Genomic DNA, 17,981 nt, shown 5'->3' with positions numbered 1-17,981 from the left:
ACCCAGCTGCAAGGAAAAGACCTCTGGTCTTTATTTGAAACACGAATTCGGCCTGTCCAAGCTGGGAGCTAACAGGCCCCAGCAGCACAGGATCCGCTCCTCACTTACACCTGGGTTTTGAGTGATACCATATTTTGTTGAACACATTTTCCAAATGCCTATTTGCCAAAGTCGTGGTGTGATTTGCCTAAGCATCAAACTTGTCCTTATAGTTGAGGTCCACATCAGGAGAGTATATTCAGTGTTTATCGCCAATCAATGTGTGATGAATTGCATAGATTTGTGTGAGCCAATGTGTGTGTGTGGACCTGTGTTAGTTACATTTATTTATTTGCATGTATGTAAATATGACTGTGTGACTGCATGGATCTATTCCTGAATGATATATATTTATACACATGAATGTGTGCATATATATTGCAAATATGGGTATAAATATGTATCTGAACATATATGTGTGTATCTGTAGCGGACACTGCCAATGCACTCATCCTCCAGTTACTTAGGCATCCCAGCTTCTCCATCCCTCCACCTCCCAGGACAGCCCACAGTTCACCTCCGGGGGTTCAAAGGCCGGCTCCCTTGCCTCAAGGTCAAACTATCTGGGTGGTGCAATTCATGCTCCAGCTGAAACCAACCCTTGCCCAATTCCTTTCTTGCCCTCTTTTTTCTCCTCTTACTCGCTTTCCCTGGGAGCCCACTCCCAGTATATCGTATGTGTCCAAATCCCCATCTCAGGTTCTGCTCCAGGCAACCTGGCCTAAGACAGCACTATTCTATACACGCATGTGTGTGTACATGCAGACATATAGGTGCACGCGTTTGTGTGTGTGTGTGTGTGCCCATATACAAGGAAATCTGGGAGGATCTGGGAGAGAATTATCTTCCAAAGAAGATAATGGAGGAAGAGTATGGATTTTATACTGTAGAAGTTAGAGCCGTCTCAGATATAGAGTGGGACTGCTTTGAAAGTTGGAAATTAAAAGATACTTTAGAAGTAAATGTATTTTTTATTAAATCAGAAAAAGAAAGACACAGTTTACATGACTGTCAGTCAATCATATGCTACTTTGAATTACATTTTAATAGACTCAGGGTCCTATTTACTCCTTTGTACAGGTATTAAAAACAACTCAGGTATTTGAATAATCTTCTGTGAATTTTTATTAACTGAGGTTATGGGGAGGGTTTTATCAAAGCACATCCTGAGAACATTAGGAATGACAGACACACTTGAGATAAGTGTCAGACGGAACAGATGAAGCGAGCCCCTCAGCCATCTGAGAAACATTAATAATGTAAGATAGCAGAGACCAAATCTTTGTTAGGGATACAGAATACAGGATAAAAATGGGGACCTTACCGCCCCCTTGTGTTGCAAAATAACTGTGCAACTTCCTTTATTTATTTATTTTTTTAAGTTGTAATCTTTGCCCTTGTCACTGAGCCTCAAAAGCAATTGTTTTCCCAAATCATTTTAAGCCCTCCCCAGTCAATCTTTTCCCTCTCATCAATAACTTACAAGGACCCTATTTGAAAAACAACGCTTATTCATTCCTTTTTCTATACCCCACACATTCCATTCTAGGAAATTGGCAACCGTCCAACACTGCCCGGGTTCTCCCTCCTTGAAATGTGAATTTAAACAAATGGATTTTCATCTCCCCTCTTCAAGCTTAGAGGACAAGCACGCGTTTACTACAATGCTTAATTCCTTCTAGCATCATTTCTCTTCCACAACTTACTTGCCACTGCCTTTTTTTTTTTTTTTTTTGACAGAATCTTGCTCTGTCACCCAGGGTGGAGTGCAATGGTGCAGCTTCCACTCACTGCAACCTCCACCTCCTGGGTACAAGCGATTCTCGTGCCTCGGGCTCCCGAGTAGCTGGGACTACAGGTGCGTGCCACCATGACTGGCTAATTTTTGTATTTTTAGTAGAGATGGGTTTCACGATGTTGGCCAGGCTAGTCTTAAACTCCTGACCTCGGGTGATCCACCCGCCTTGGCCTCCCAAAGTGCTGGGATTACAGGCGAGAGCCACCACACCCGGCCACCACTGCCATTTTCATCACTTAAACCAAACACATTCCTCCACTCCCTCCCTTTCCCACTTGGTGATCATCAACTCTTCTGACCCAACTAGGTGACCTGCTAAACCATCTTTACAGTGATTTGCCAGAAAAGACTGGACCAGAGACGTAAATAATACACCTCAATATACAACAGCTCGGGCTTAATTTCTAGGCAGAATTTCATTTGCTGGCTATCAGAAGAATATATACATGGAACATGTTTGAGGAGGAGATGGAGTAAGGAGAACACATCTTGGTGGCAGGAGAACCTGGTGGGAACCGTGCTGATTTGTTTACTTGGATTTGCCAACTGGTCCGATGGATACTGGGTCTGTTTGCACTTGAGCATCCAACATCCGCTTTGGTCCCTGGAGAAAAACAGAAAGACTTGGCAGCCTATTGAAGATCTGTAATGTCAACAGCAACAATGGCCATTTATGTAGTACTTACTCTGTGCTAGGTGCTGTGCTAAATTAATGTATCTCATTCCTCAGTGTAATGGTCTCCAATCAGATGCCCGGGTTTGATACCCAGTTATATGACTTTCTAGCTTTGTGAAAACTTGGACAAATTACTTATCATGTTTGTGCTTTGGTTTCTTTATGTTTAAAATGGAAATGGCAAACGTACCTCAGAGGGTTGTTCCCAAGATAAAGTGAGTTCATACTTATAATGCACTTACTACCTGGGGTGTAGAAACCCCAACCAATTCTACCTCACTTTAGCCCCTGCTCCCCAGTTACCATCTAGGTTCATCACCCTGTTTTATTTTCTCTCAGAACATACCACTCTCTGAAATGATTTTATTATCTAATTTATTTGTCTAACATCTGTCTTCTACACCATATTGGAAGTTGCATAGATTCTGTGTGTCTCAGTGCCTTGCAGGTACCTAACCTTAACACTGACTGAATGTAGGTGAAGGAATGTTGTCAGACAGATACTATTATTTTATGTTACTTTTTTGAGACAAAGTCTCACTCTGTTGCCTAGGCTGAAGTACAGTGGTGGGATTGTGGTTCACTGTAGCCTTGAAGTCCTGGGCTCAAATGATCCCCTCACGTCAGCCTCCCCAGTAGCTCAGACTACGGGTGCACACCACCACATCCAGCTAATTTTTGAATTTTTTGTAGAGATGGGGTCTCAATTTGTTGTCCAGGCTGCTCTTGAACTCCTGGGCTCATGTGATCCTCCTACCTTGGTCTCCCAAAGTGTTGGAGTTACAGGTGTAAGCCACTATGCCTAGCTTGGGTACTATTATTATTATTATTATTTTACCGTTTCTGTCAAGTAAAACTTACAAAAAGTAAAGTTAACATTTTCTGTATTTGGTTCTATGAGGATAGACCAACACAAATAGCTACCTAAAACCGCCACCCAGATTGACATGTCACATGGTTCTGTCCCCTCCCAGATCCTTCTTGTGCCTTCTGTGGTCAACCCCTCCCCAACGCAGACCCTGGAAAGCACCGATCTGTTCTTATCCCTAGAGTTCTGCCTTTGCCAGGATGTCATGTCGTGGGATCCTAGAGCATATACAGCCCTTCAGACTAGCTTCCTTCATGTAGCATAGTGCATTTGAGATTCACCCACATTGCTGCATGGATCAATTGTGGACCTCCGTTTATACTATAAGGCAGTATAGGGTAGTACAGTATAAGATTGTATATATTGTACATTACAGTATATATATAGTATAGAGTAGTATAATGTGTTTGTAGCATAGTATATATAGACAGTATAGTGTAGTATAAGGTAATATAGGATAGTATAATATAGGGTAGTGTATATTTTATAGTATATATAGTATACATATACAGTATAGTCAAGTATGGTAACTATAGCACAGTATAGTTTAGCACGTTGTATAGTATAGTAAATATAGTATAGCATATAGTATATAGTATAGTATACTATATAATGTATAATATAGTATGATATATACAGAACAGTATAGTATATAGTATAGGAAAGGGAAGTATAATATACTATCACAAAGTATATATGGTCTAATATATGTACATAGCATCATGTAGTATAATGCAGTAGAATATACATGGTATCATATAATATGAAATATATAGAGTGTATTATAGCATAATAAATAGAGTGTAGTTTAGTATATATGATGTACATAGGGCACATATATAGTATATATATATAGAGAGAGAGTACATAGATTGTGTAGTGCCCTGTATAATCTAGCATAGTATAGTACATTGTATATACTACACAGTGTAGTGTAATTTCATGTAATTTACAGATTGCTGGGCTTTGAACACCAGACCTGTCACTTCCTAGCTGGGTGACTTTGATCAAATTGCTTAACCCTCTACTTAAGCCTTAATTTTACCATTGATAAAAGGGGAATTCACAGGGTAGTTTTGAAGATTAAATGTTAGTATATGCAATGTACTTTGAACAATCTTTGTCACACAGTAAGTGTGATAAAAGAGTTGTGATTATTTTTAGTGGTTGTAGTTGAATTCACTAATTCATTCAACAATATATATTGAGCACATACTGCACACAACACATTGTGTTATTAATAGTTCTGAGGCATTAAGAGATGACCAGGACACCGCGAGATACTCAAAGCTTGGGCTCAGGAATCAGCTGTGGATTTGGGGATGCTCCATCCCTTTCTGGTTTCATGACCTCTGGCAGGCCCCTCGCCGCTGAGAGCCTGCTGCCTCATGTGTGTGAGGTCTTAGACTGCCCCTATTCCACCTGGTCCTCACTGCAGCCCATGAGGTTGATGCCACTGCCACTCTGAGGCTACAGAAGAGGCTGCTGAAGCCCAGAGAGCCTAAGCTACTTTAGCCAAGTCCCTGCCAGTAAGTGGGGTGCTGGGACTCCCCATGGCACAGCGGTACCCGACTCATCTCTGCACCTTTACAACCCAGGGCAGGGGCTAACTAAGTAATACTCACAAAATAGCCTTTCCTGACTAATTAAACCTCACAAGCATTGCTCTTAGGGCATTGTACACGACTGCATTTCATCTTCATGCTAACCCTGTGATGTCAGCACCATTCACTTCATTAATCCGGTATTTGAAACTCAGCAAGGTGACAGGTCCAAGCTCATGCAGCCACTAGAAGAGAGCTGGGAAGTCCAGGAACAAGCTTCTTGCAAGTGTCTAGAGCCTGGTCTCAGGCTGGCCATGGGTGGCACCCATCCATCCTGCCTCTGTTTGCCCAGCATGCCTTGCCGTGGGTCCTGGTTCACGCAGGCTCCACCCTGCCCAGTCAGCTCACCTCTATGAAAGCTTACTTCCCCGAGGTTTCCATCCTTTAGGTTCCATGAGCTTGACCTTGGGGCTTGATGGGCTAAACAGCAAACTCAGATGGCCAAGTGGCTGCCACGGGCCTGAACTTTGCATATAGATGAACTTGTACAAGCATTTTCTTCATTTATTTAAAAAAATTAGATGCTGGCATTTAAAAATTAGGTATTTTCTCATAAAAATTCCCCACTTTTGTTATTTTCTCTTGAATAAATGGACAAGTCCTGCCACAATGGGTCTGCAGTTCCCCAAGGTAACATGTGGCTGGTGCTGAGGAGTGGCACCCCCGTTAGGTGGGCACCAGCCCTTCAGGTTGCCACAGACCATACCTAACTCACTGGCCTCATACACGTGCCCTTCTGGCCTCACTGAGACTCCACCTTGGAAGTCAGAGACTTAAATCCAACCCTTTTCCTGCCTTGTATACCAGGACTACACTTCACAGTTCACAAGGCCAAACAAGACCCATTCTCTTACCTGTTCTATCTCCAGCCCAGTGAGGTGGACAGTGATTATTATTCACCCTATTTTACAGATGCAGAAACTGAGGCTCCAAGATGACCTAGGACTAGGTCATGCAGTAACGGCCTGGTCACTTTGACTTGGAATCTGGCCCTCAGCTCACCTGCTGTCCCCGACTCTCTCCTGTTCACTGCCCGCTCTTTCCAACCCTTGGTCTCAGGCTCCTTGGAGTGACTGTGCTGACTGTCACAAGCCTTGGTTCAGCCCACACCAGTGTGGACAGACGTATTCCCCTTTCAAACCTCCCTCTGTTCATCTGCTAAACCTGCCTGCAGATTGCACTGCACAGAATCTAGCAGTTCAGCGGCCCAAGAAAATGGGAAAGGGGAAGGCCGGGAAAGGGGCCATCAAAAAAGTGGTGCTTAGGGGAAGGGAGAAATCCAGTCTTCCACCAATCAGAATAGTTTCACTTTTATCATATGTGTCTGTGTGTGCATATATGCATATATCTGTACACACACACACACACAGAGGTTTTGTGACATTTTCTTTTGTAAACAAAAAAAGTCCCTTCGCTCAAAAAGAAAGGAAAATGTTTGCAAACAGTTGGACTTCGTGAATTCCAAGGGCTTCCTTCCAGTTCTTTCCAGATTTTTGAAAACCAGGTGGATTGCTCTCAGTTAGAACTCAAGCAGCATGATGGAGAAGGAGGAAAAAAGGACCTGACTAACGAGGACGTCACTGTGAGACAAAGATCACGCAGGGATCGGCCTGCGGTGTGTCTCATTTCCTGTGGGTGACAGGCACCACTAGAGTTCTGTGGGCGGTGACAGACTTGGCTGCCAGCGTTCCCCTCCCAGGAAGGCAGTCGGGCAACCCTGGGGAATGTGTCCAGCTTGAAAGTCTTTGAGGCTTGGTCTTTGGAAAGTGGCAGGGAAGCCCCCTCCATCCTCCATCATTGCTGAAGGCCTTGTGACACTGGGACAGTGCAGGACTTGGGGTCTAGGGGACCTGAGCTGAATGCTGACTCTGTCTCTGAGAACCTGTGGAATGTTCAGGAAAAGACACAGCTTCCTGGAGGCCTGGCTTATGTGTCTGGGAGGTGTGGCAGAAGCAGTCCCACCCTGAAGGGATGCTGCCATCCTAAAGAGATGAGGTCTGTAAAGGAGTGTGGTCCCAGAGGAGGGACTCGGCGTCTAGAACTGTAATTAGTGTCTCAAACCTGTCCAATTCTTGTCTCTTCCTCAGGAATCACCAGGCCAATCTCCATCAGCTCTCCCAGGAAACATGACCTGTATTAACCAGCTCCTAATGACCTTCAACAGCCATTCTCCAGCACAGCAGCAAAATAAAATCTTTGAATGTTATCAACAGGGGCCAAGACTTCTTACTTAATATCTGTGAGTAGCTTCCCTGCTCAGGTAGGATTACGTCCCCATTCCGTGCACAGCCTGTACAGCCTGCATGAGCAGGTCCCGGCCCACGGCTCCAATCTTATTTCCACTATTCTTCCCCCACCCTACCTCTCCACCCGCAGCAACCAGGACCTCGTTTCTCTTCCTGAAATGTACTAAGCTCACTAAGCTCATTCCCACCCCCGCGCCTCTGCCAGGGCTGTCCCCTCCTCCTGGAAGAATGAGCCTTGCTCCCTTCCTGTCTGGCACCTTTAACCCTCCTGTCTCATCTCAGACATATCTCCTCAGAGACAATTTTGGGATCCACCAATTAAAAGTAGCACACCCCGCCCCCCACACACACTCAGGCAAAAGTAGCACACACCTCCCATCCATACTTAGGTAAACTCTATCGCGGGACCTTGTTTATTTCCCTCAGTGATCTCCCAGACCTACAATTTTGTTGGCAAATTTTGCCTTTAATTTTGTAACTTTAACTTTGTAGTTTTAATAAGTTTAACTTTGTTTTTTAACTTATCTATTAATACTTTTTAGCTCCATGCTTCCCCTTAGAATATGAACCCGTGATGTCAGGGACCCCATCCCCTTTGTTTGCTGAATATACCTCCAGTGCCTAGTTCAAGGCTTGGCACATGTTTTCTGCAAAGGGCCAGATGGCAAATATTTTAAGTCTTATGAGCCATGCAGTCTAGTTGACTAGTCAATCCAACTAGTCAACCCTCATGTTTTTGTGTGAAAGCAGCTACGGACAACATGTAAATGAATGAACATGGCAATGTTCCAATAAAACTTTATTTACAAAAACAAGGGTTGCATTTTTAATACCCCTGGTCTAGCTCAGTGCCAGGATTCTAAATATTCTACAAATATTTGTTAAATGAATGACCAGATTATTAGAAATCATCTGAACTTTTCCACACCATATTTCTTTTTCAGCCTTCGTACTTATTGTAGAGGCTGGCTTCTATTAAAATAATTAGAAGCCACAATGTAAATCATTCTGTGGGTGGTGTTCATTTTAAATGAATGAATAAATCATGGGTTAAAAAGTGTAAACTAAGGCCAGGCACTGTGGCTCATGTCTGTAATCTCAGCACTTTGGGAGGCCAAGGTGGGTGGATCACTCAAGGTCGGGAGTTCGAGACCAGCCTGACCAACTTGGAGAAACCCCATCTCAACTAAAAATACAAAAGTAGCCAGGCATAGTGGCACATGCTTGTAATCCCAGCTACTTGGGAGACTGAAGGAAGAGAATCGCTTGAACCTGGGAGGCAGAGGTTGCGGTGAGCCGACATTGCACCATTGTACTCCAGCCTGGGCAACAAGAGCGAAACTCCATCTCAAAAAAAAAAAAAAAAAAAAAAAGTAAACTAAAAGAAACCCAAATGCTTTCCCCAACATCTTCTTTTCTGGTCCTTTAGCAACTTGCTACTCAAAGTGTGGTCCCTGGATCAGCAGCTTTTGTAGCATCAATCAGGAGCTTTGTGGCATCCCAGGTTGGACCCCAGAACTACTCAATCAGAATGTGTGTTAATAGATCCCTGGGTGTTTCGTGTGCACAGTACATTTTGAGAAGACTTGTGTTGGCAAATCCAATAGAGCCTCACCCAGGTGGGTGAAGTCTCTCTCAGGGCTACGAACTGGCATTCTTGCTTTACATCAACATCTACATTCCTCACATCAATGAAACCACTGCAAGGACTACATGATTAGTTTGAAGACTGCACTACACCCAGAAAGCAGCAGCTAATAAAGAACTATTACATCTTGTGGAATAGGAGAGAGAAGCTATGAGTGTGAATGTGCTTTAGATGCAATGCTTAATAAATATTTTTGGAAGAAAAATGAAAGAAGGAAGAAGGGAAAAAAGGAAGGAAGGAAGGGAAGAAATTTCAGTGGTTTCCATATGTAAATTAAATGATTAATGGATATGCAGTTTCAGTGTCTCCATTCACAAAGTGGGTATTTTTTAAACATGCAAGTAGAAATTGCAAGTGTGCTTGAAGTGGAGTACAATGTTTTATCGAAGCATAACAATTTCAAGTAATGTATTCCAAGTTTATATATCCTATTTTGGTATCTATTATTTTAATCTCATCCATTCACTCCTTTGTTTGTCAAGCACTTGCTGTTTATGCAGTCCTATTTCAAGTGCGTGAGATACAGCCTTGAACCTGAAAGGTGGCGCCCCTACCCTCACGGAGTCCAGTGGTGAAGATGGGCTTCCATTTTGTAAAGGAGAGTAAAATAAGCAAATCTAAAACACCTCCTCACCAGTCTGCCTAAAATTGCAATCAGTAAAAAAATTTCCTCTGCATCTAGCAGCCATTGATTCTATAGTCCATGGAGTAACACAATTGTACATTTACACCCTTGTTAAATTAAATAAGCAGGCCTTTAGCCTGAGGCAGTCTCCTTACTCTGAGTATCTATGTAACAAACTGCAACCACACTCAGTAAGTAAACAAACCAAAACCTACCTTATGAGGATACTTTTTTTTTTTTTTTTTGTAATAAATAGCCAGGTTGCAGCCAATCACAAATAGCTAAACTTCAGCCAATTACAGGCAACCAATTGATCAGACCATTCCCAAATAAGGCAGACACCTCATCATATGTGACCAAAAAAGGCAAATGCCTCATTGTACCCAATCAGATAAATTTTCTACTTTGCTTCCATGTTTGGCCTATAAAAGCTTACTGCTCATGCCACTGGGCAGTGCTCTCTGAACCTCTTTGGGTTTTGAGTGCTGCCCAATTCATGAATTGTTCTTTGCTCACAACATAAAGTGTGTTTAAACTTGATTTGTCTAATTTTTTTTAATACTTCTAATTGGTATAATATAATGTAAATAAAATAAGCCAATAATGCATTAATTCTCCATTCATTCATTCAACAAATATTACCCAGAGCATCTACTATGCACAAGACACTGAATAAAACCAATGATGATGTTGACGGTGATGATGGTGATTACTTCTACATGATTGCTCCCTAGGTCTCAGGCACTGTGCTGGGTGACTAGATGCATTATCTCACCTAACTGTTTCATGAACTCTGTGAGTTAGGCACCATTATTTATGCACAGATAAAAAATCTGGTTCAGAGAGGCAATAACTTGCTTAAGGTCTCAGTTTGTAAAGTGGAGAAGGATTGAACCTGCTGGAAGTCACATAGCAGTTCAAAAACCCTGAGTGACAGACCCGGGATCCCAGCGTGAAGAGCCACATGTAGAATTTGAAAAACTGACTGGGGCAGATGGTCTTGGGGAAGGAGAGAGCCCAGAAAGAAGAGGCAAAAAAAGAAAAAAAAAAAAATCCACCTACCAGGCCTTTAAAGAAGCCCCCAAGGGACTGCTGCCGCTTCTCAGGTCTCTTTTGGAGCTTGTCCCCATTCTGCAGTGAGTTCGTGTCCACCGTGGCCTGCTCTGTGCACTGGGCTGGTTCTTTGGCTTCCTGCTTGTTGCTCTTCTGTTTGTTCATCTCGACTGCTGACTTCTTGTCCTTCGAGGAGCCCTCTTTGCCCTTCTGGGGTGCTCCTGTTGGTTCTGGCTCTGGCGGTGTGATAGTCTTTTCTGCGGAGTCTGATGTCTACAGCAATTTCAAACAAAGTACATTTTTAGTGGCTGCAGGGCAACTCTCAATAGCAAGGGAATAAATATGTTAAAACAGAGATGTTCAAATGGTGGGTAGTATCTACATTTTCATGAATCCTAGGTGAAATGAAAGTAAAAAAAAAAAAAGAAAAATTTGCACTTATGAAGTCATGGTGGGGACATTTATTTAGTTATCTAGTAATTCATTAATACATTTTATGTTATCCCAGAAAGCACTCTTTATCCCTTATTCTGGTACCAGAACTTGGCTTTTTCTTGGGGAAACACCCTTCTTCCTCATCTACTCCATGTGGTCCAGGCAAACTACTTCCACCTCCAGACAAGAGCGTGTGACTTAGGCCTGACCAATCAGAGCACTGTCTGTGATTGGCCTGCTGTGATTGGCTCAGCATAGCCAAATGCAGATAACACGGGAGCTAATCTCACAGCTTTGCTGAAATAAGAGAGAGGCTGGTTCCCTTTCTCTTAGATTTGAAGCTGTGAAGTTGTAAGACTGGAGCTTCCAGAACCACCAATATTTCTAGGGAAAATCTTCCCGAAAAGGAAGCCAACATAGAGAAAAGCACAGCTGAGAGATGGAGAGAGACAGAGAGAGAAAGACCAGGCATTGATGGTATCATGCCTGCCTCCTAGATCTAGCTGTTCCTGAAGACTTTCTACGCTGAAGCCAGCTTTGAGGGGGCTCCTCCCACTTGCAACTACATGTGAGTGTTTTCTTGGGGATGCCCATTCTTTTCTTCATGATTACATCTACCCTAATTTTTGGTGTGAAATTGTCCTTTTGCTTCATGAAATGGTGGTAAAAGAGATGATTGTTTTATTAGTTTTGAATGTATATCCTTTTTTTGTCAAAATGAAAGGTTTACAATCCCACATGTTTCTAATAATTTGATGAGATGAGGCTGTAAAATCCAAAAATCTAGTAAATGCAGGTTGGGGTAAGAATAACCATGTGAATATCTTATTTCTCCGGCTGCAAAAGCAACAAACATCCAAAAAAATATTTCTCCAGTGTAAGGAAAGCACCAGTTCAAGCAAGGCTGGCTTTGATGTTGGGGAGAAAATTTAGAGCAGGGGAGACTGAGCGTTATATGCCCTGTCCAAAGGGCAACAGTTGCCCTGATCCAGCCAAGAGATACCACGTAGGCTTGCAGCTCCAGTATGGTCAGAGCTTCTGTTTTTCAAGAGAACCTTGAAATTAAATTTTTAAAAATGCAAAATATGTCAACTTCTAAATATTGACTTCAAAAGTTTTAAAGCCCTGACGGTGGCAACTGTCAAACACACTTGACCCACCGGATACGTGTGTATAAGCATGATTCATGAAGTTATGTACTGTCCCCAGGTAAAAAGTTCTATAACAAGGTAGCAGCTTTGATGGAGAAGGCATCAACTGAAGGAGAGCTTTCCTTTCACTCCAGTGAATCATGCACCCCCCTCAGAAATAAGCGGGAAGACAAATGGCAGAGACTCCCCAGTCCAGAAGGCCTCCACTGGTACTCTTCAGAGGGCAGAAGTCCTTGGAGAAAGAAGCAACAGGCATCCAGTGTACCTTGAGAAGCTCTTCTGCAATATAGGTCTTGAATACTTCTGGCAGAGCCCAACTGTCAGAGTTGCAGCAAATGCTAAGAGATGGATGTCCAAGTACAATAGATAGCCCAGAGCAGATACTCTCCTTAGAATGAAACAGAAACTCTTACCGCCACGCTCTTCAGAAAGGCCAGAAACCAGAGATCCCAGTTCAAATGCCTTGTTAACTGTTTTTGTTGTGTAGAAGACTTTAAGATGCAGTGAGTGGCTAAGAGCTCAGTGCCTGGAGTCAGAAGGACCTGGTTTGTTTCTAATTCCACCATAACCTTGCTGTGTGACCAAGGATAAACTGACCTCTTAGTTTCCTCATCTCTATGGGAGCAATAAAAGAAATGACACCTTATGGTGCTGTGAGAATTAAATTAGCTAAAAATGGAAAGGACACACCAGTGTTCTCAAGTCTGAATCCAAGGCTCCGGAAAATAAAATTCCCAACTGGATTCTGAAAACACTCCTAGGTGCGTATAAATAGAATGATGTTTCCAGCTTATTTGGATTTGTACGATGTCATTCCAATTTTAGAATCACCAAGGTTATTGGCATAATTCCTTCACTGTAAAATTCCAGACAAAATATACCATCATATTTAAGCTTTTCTTTTTGAATAAAATGATTTTATCCTGTTTTTAGGTAATAATCTTTGGGAATTTGGGTTCCAAAGTTGTCCAGGGACATAGTTTGGGGGCCAGGTATAGTCATAACTTAAGAAACAAAATGGGTATAGTAAAAAGCGATATATTTCCTGTTTTAAAAATGTAGGATAAACCAATTATTATGGAAATAAAAATACTATAACCTATTTACAGTCATTGCTGTCCATTCATGAGTGTGATATGGGCAACATTATAGATGGAAATTCCCTATCAGCTGCATAATAGTAATAGTAATAAATAGACACTGTTAACAGTAGAATTGTGCCTCCACCCCAATGCGTATGTTGAATCCCTAACTCCCAATGTGATTATATTTGGAATAGGAAGTAATTAAGGTTAAACAAAGGCATAGGGTGGAGCCCTGCCCCAATAGGATTAGTGTCCTTATAAGAAGAGACATTGGCGAGCTTATTCTCTTTCTCTCTCTGCCATGTAAGGACACACAAGCAAGAAGGTGGCTGTTTACAAGCCAGGAACACAGTCCTCACCAGGAACCAAACCCTGCTGATTTGCTTACTCCTTAATCCTATCTTTTCCATCCACAAGAACTGCAACAAAATACATTTCTGCTTTTAAAGCAACCACCTATGGCATTTTGTTATGGCAGCCCATGCTGACTAATACAGTAGCTAACATGTACTGAGCCCTCTGTACCAGAAATGTTATGTTTTACATGTATTGATTCATCTAAGTATGACAACCCTATGAGGAAGTACTTTTCATAGCTTCTTTGTATAGATGAGGAAGCTGAGGCACTGACAGATTTGGCAATTTGCCTAAGTCACACAGGGAAAAAAAAAAAAAAAAAGGTTGAGCCAGGATTTGAACCAGATAGTTTGAGTCTACCACTCATTCTTGTAGCCACTTCTCTATATTGTCAAAACTACTAGAAGAATATTTGATGCCATTTTTTTGTGGAGGTGTATTTTTAAATTAAAAAAAAGAGTACAGTTGCATGATCCCATTTAAAAAAAGGAACATATGTAGTTATAAACATGTCATAACTATATTTCTTTAGAATAAAGAAAGTAATGAAAGCAAACTGTGTGGTCCCCCCGCTCCATGTCTTTATTCTCTTCAAGACATAGATTCTAGTACTTGCCAAACGCCATGCAAGGTGACAGAGAAATAAAAGAAGGAGACTTCTTGCTCCACAGAGATTCCAGGCAGACGTGAGAAGGGGCAGGGGAGATAAACGAATTATTACAATTTGTGATGATGCTTTGAAATAAAAGAACAAGGTGTAGTTATGAGAGGCAGATACGGAAGGTCTTTTTGAGGAGGTGACATTTATGGCAAACAGTGAAGGGTGAGAAGAGATTTTTAATGCAGAAAAGAGGGGAGCGCATGTGTGAAAACTTTTTGATAGGATAAAGCTGAGGAACTGTAGTTTGTTCATGCTTGTGTCTGCAGATCCCAATCTCGTTCTTGGTATATAGTAGGTGCTTAATCCTGAGATGTTAAATGAGTCGGCTGTGGCTGAGAATGTTATTGAAAAGTATACTGTGAAGAAGTGAGAATACACCAGCTAATCCCACCACCAAACTGAGTTCGAGGTTACTTACTTGGCAGCTGGAGTCTTTCTCATTTATTTCTTCTGAGTGGGTGATCCCTCCATCCCCTTTCACTGACTAAAATAACAAACAGACAATGGCCTTCAGCCACCACAAGTACAGTGACATGGAGAATGCAGGAAGGTTCTGAAATGGATGATCTCAGTCATTTATCATGGAGGTTTGGGATCGAGACAAATGGAAGACCAACTGGAAACATGTTACTCATCAGATAGAGATTTCCATGCAATTTGTAACCGTATCTAATTAAATTCAAGTGTTGGCCTCCAAAAATAACAACAAAAGTACTAAATCCTGGAATTAGGCAATTCTCAGATAAATGATGATGGTTCCAATTAGTGTTGGAAGCAGGAGATAGTTGAACATATTAAATGAAGACTGAAGGAACAATTGACCCATGAGTAGCCTTCCACTGGGAATATTTAGGCTGTGGGTGTTTTATTGTGGGGTTTTTTTTTTTTTTCTTCTTGATAGAGTTTTGCTGAGTATTTCATTTTCTACCCTTTAGCACCCCCTATAGCCAGCAACACCAGTGACAGGGATAAATGGGGTTGGCCTTGACTCCTTGAACTCCACACTCTAAGCTAATGGTTCTAGAAGTGTGATTCCAGGACCAGCAGCTTCAGCATCACCTGGGAACTTGCTAGAAAGGCAAATTCTGGAGACCCACTCTGGATCTTAATGAATCAGAAGCTTTCAGGGGTGGAGGCTCAATGATCTGCATTTTAATAAGCTCTCCAGGTGGTGCTGAGGATTGTTTGAGTTTGAGCACCACTGCGCTCAGCAAGTTGGCCATATACAAGTTCAGACTCATGCTGGGTTCTGTGGTTTTAACCGTGCATTTAGTAATATCCTATGCTTAGTGCTTGATACCTTAAAATTCTGGTAATAAAATGCTCAATTCTTATCAATAGCATTGACTCAGGTCTAATTCCCACATATTTGATCACTGCTTAATGTCTCCTCTTCCCAGCTGGGAGGAGTGTAGAGAGCAGGGTTTCAGCAATGTGGGGCAAAGAGGAAGACTTCAGATTCCACTGTTATTTATAGCCTTGACTGTCCATTGAAGGCACTCAAATACTTTCGGACTGATTAATATTATGTATCTTTGTCATCTGAGCTATAGTGTTCACATTAGAGATAATACAAACTGTTATTTATGAAGGATAATTTTTAGTGGAGTGCTTACTAAGTGCTGTGCATTGTGCTAAATGAGATAATAACTTGCATTATTTCGTTTATTCATTATGTCGGAACCTTAAGATGAGGAATTACTTTATTTTTCAGACAAGGAAATGGAAGCTCAAAGATGCTAGCATCACCATGGAACTAGCAGGTTTGAGTGCCAGTATTGGACAGCAGGCAATGACTATATTCCAGACTCTAAACCACCTCCTGATACTGCCCCTAGAAGGCAGGAGGCACCACTCAGTCAATAAACATTTACTGAGCATTCACTGTATGAAATTGCTGAATGTTAAACAAAATGACAAAAGCTTGGATAAGACGGAAGATGACCAAACTCAAATGTGGATGTTTATGGGATGTCCCCTCATCAGGAGTCAACTGTGCTTTTCTTTATTTTTGCTATTATTACTATTTTTAAGAGACAAGGTCCCACTCTGTCACTCAGGCTGGAGTACAGCAGCATAATCACCATTAACAGCAGCCTCAACCTCCATGGTCAAGCAATCCTCCTGCCTCAGCCTCCCAGATAGATAGGACTGCAGGTGTACACCACCATGTCCAGCTATTATTATTATTATTTTTTTTTTGAGAGAGTCTCACTCTGTTGCTCAAGCTGGAGTGCAGTGGCATGATCTTGGCTCACTGCAGCCTCTGCCTCCCAGGTTCAAGTAATTCTCCTGCTTCAGCCTCCTGAATAGTTGGGACTACAGGCGCCTGCCACCATGCCCGGCTAATTTTTGTATTTTTAGTAGAGACAGGGTTTCACCATGTTGGCCAGGCTTGTCTCAAACTCTGGACCTCAAGTGATCCACCTGCCTTGGCCTCCCAAAATGTTAGGATTACAGGCATGAGCCACTGTGCCTGGCCCAGTTATTTTTAAAAATTTTTTTGCAGAGATGGAGTGTCACTATGTTGCCCAGGCTGGCCTCAAGCTCCTGGGCTCAAGTGATCCTCCAGCCTTGGCCTCCCAAAGCACTGGAATTTCAGAAGGGCTGTACTCTTTTTAATATACTGCTTAGTGTGAAAGAGGTGGTGTCTGGAAGTTCCGTGTACTGAGGAACATCATCGTTGCGGGTTTCACTGAGATTTTCAACCCAACGGCAAACAAACATCGGACTGTCCTCTCCACAAAATTTAGATCTATCTACATGGAAAGTGGGCTTTTCCTTCCTCCGTGTCCTGTGCATTGTTCTACAAAGGCCAGTCTTGCTTGAGAAGGCTTAGAAAAAGAAATGAACTCTTGGTTATTTCTTCCCTCCTCACAATCAGTTCTGTCAGCCTTCCCATCACACCCAAAGCTTTGGACACATAGGGATTTAACTCAGCCTCCAAATTCAGGCTGTGTCGTAACAGCCCTTCCTACTCAAGCGCATTCCCAAGTGGCCTTTACACTATGGCTTTGGATCACATCTGTCAACCTCTGGGGAATGCTGAGCAGCAAAAAAACAAACAAATGCACAAAATGGCTTTTTAGGCAAACACTGAATGGACGTGAAGAGTCATGCATGACCACTCCACCACTTTCTAGAGAATAAAGTTCTCTCACTTGCCCCCTAGGAGAGAGGAATTCTAAACTTCCCATTAGTTGTTTCAATTTGGCATTCATTAGGGACTCTGCCAATTTAAGGTTTCAATTTGCTTTCTTTCCCTCCATTTCTTTGAGAGCCCTTGGAGAAGAATTGGGATTGAATCAGAAGGCTGTGTTGACAGCAGCTGATCTCAGCTGACATCATGAAAACAGACCTCCAGGCTGTCAGGGAGATTACTGCAATGAAGTTCAACTTCTTAAAAAGAAAAAATAAGAAGAGAGAGTATCTCAAATTTTTCAGTGATTTTTCTTTATTGCTTATTCTGAGGCATGTAAAGCTGTATGTATGCAAAAGTGACTGAAGTTTGGGTTTAGACTTAGAATCTTATTAAGTCCATCTGAAGTCACTTCTGTAGCAGCAGTTATTATTAATAACAACTGTTTCCTTCCTTCCTTCCTTTCCTTCCTTCCTTCCCTTCCCTTCCCTTCCTTCCTTCCTTCCTTCCTTCCTTCCTTCCTTCCTTCCTTCCTTCCTTCCTTCCTTTCCTCCCTCCCTCCCTCCCTCCCTCCCTCCCTCCCTCCCTCCCTTCCT

At 42.3% G+C, this 17,981-nt stretch overlaps 1 protein-coding gene across 4 annotated transcripts in view; it reads right to left on the bottom strand.

The window, feature by feature from the left end:
* Window positions 1-987: 987 nt before the first annotated feature.
* BCAS1 (breast carcinoma amplified sequence 1) overlaps window positions 988-17,981 on the bottom strand; it is a 128,909-nt gene continuing 111,915 nt past the window's right edge. For 2 of the 4 annotated variants that reach the window (XM_025398905.1, XM_025398906.1), the window contains exons 9-10: window positions 10,567-10,830; window positions 988-2,441 (exon numbers count right to left, since the gene is read on the bottom strand). In XM_025398905.1, coding sequence (XP_025254690.1) covers window positions 2,367-2,441; window positions 10,567-10,830 — 339 coding nt within the window. In that variant the 3' untranslated portion in view covers window positions 988-2,366. Of the gene's footprint in view, window positions 2,442-10,566; window positions 10,831-14,664; window positions 14,731-17,981 lie in introns of all 4 variants that reach the window. The other 2 variants (XM_025398904.1, XM_025398903.1) reach the window with 2 other exon arrangements.

Source organism: Theropithecus gelada, chromosome 10, assembly GCF_003255815.1.
Source record: "Theropithecus gelada isolate Dixy chromosome 10, Tgel_1.0, whole genome shotgun sequence".
In the NCBI taxonomy this organism is placed as follows: domain Eukaryota; kingdom Metazoa; phylum Chordata; class Mammalia; order Primates; family Cercopithecidae; genus Theropithecus; species Theropithecus gelada.
This window is presented reverse-complemented; position numbering and strand designations above follow the sequence as displayed.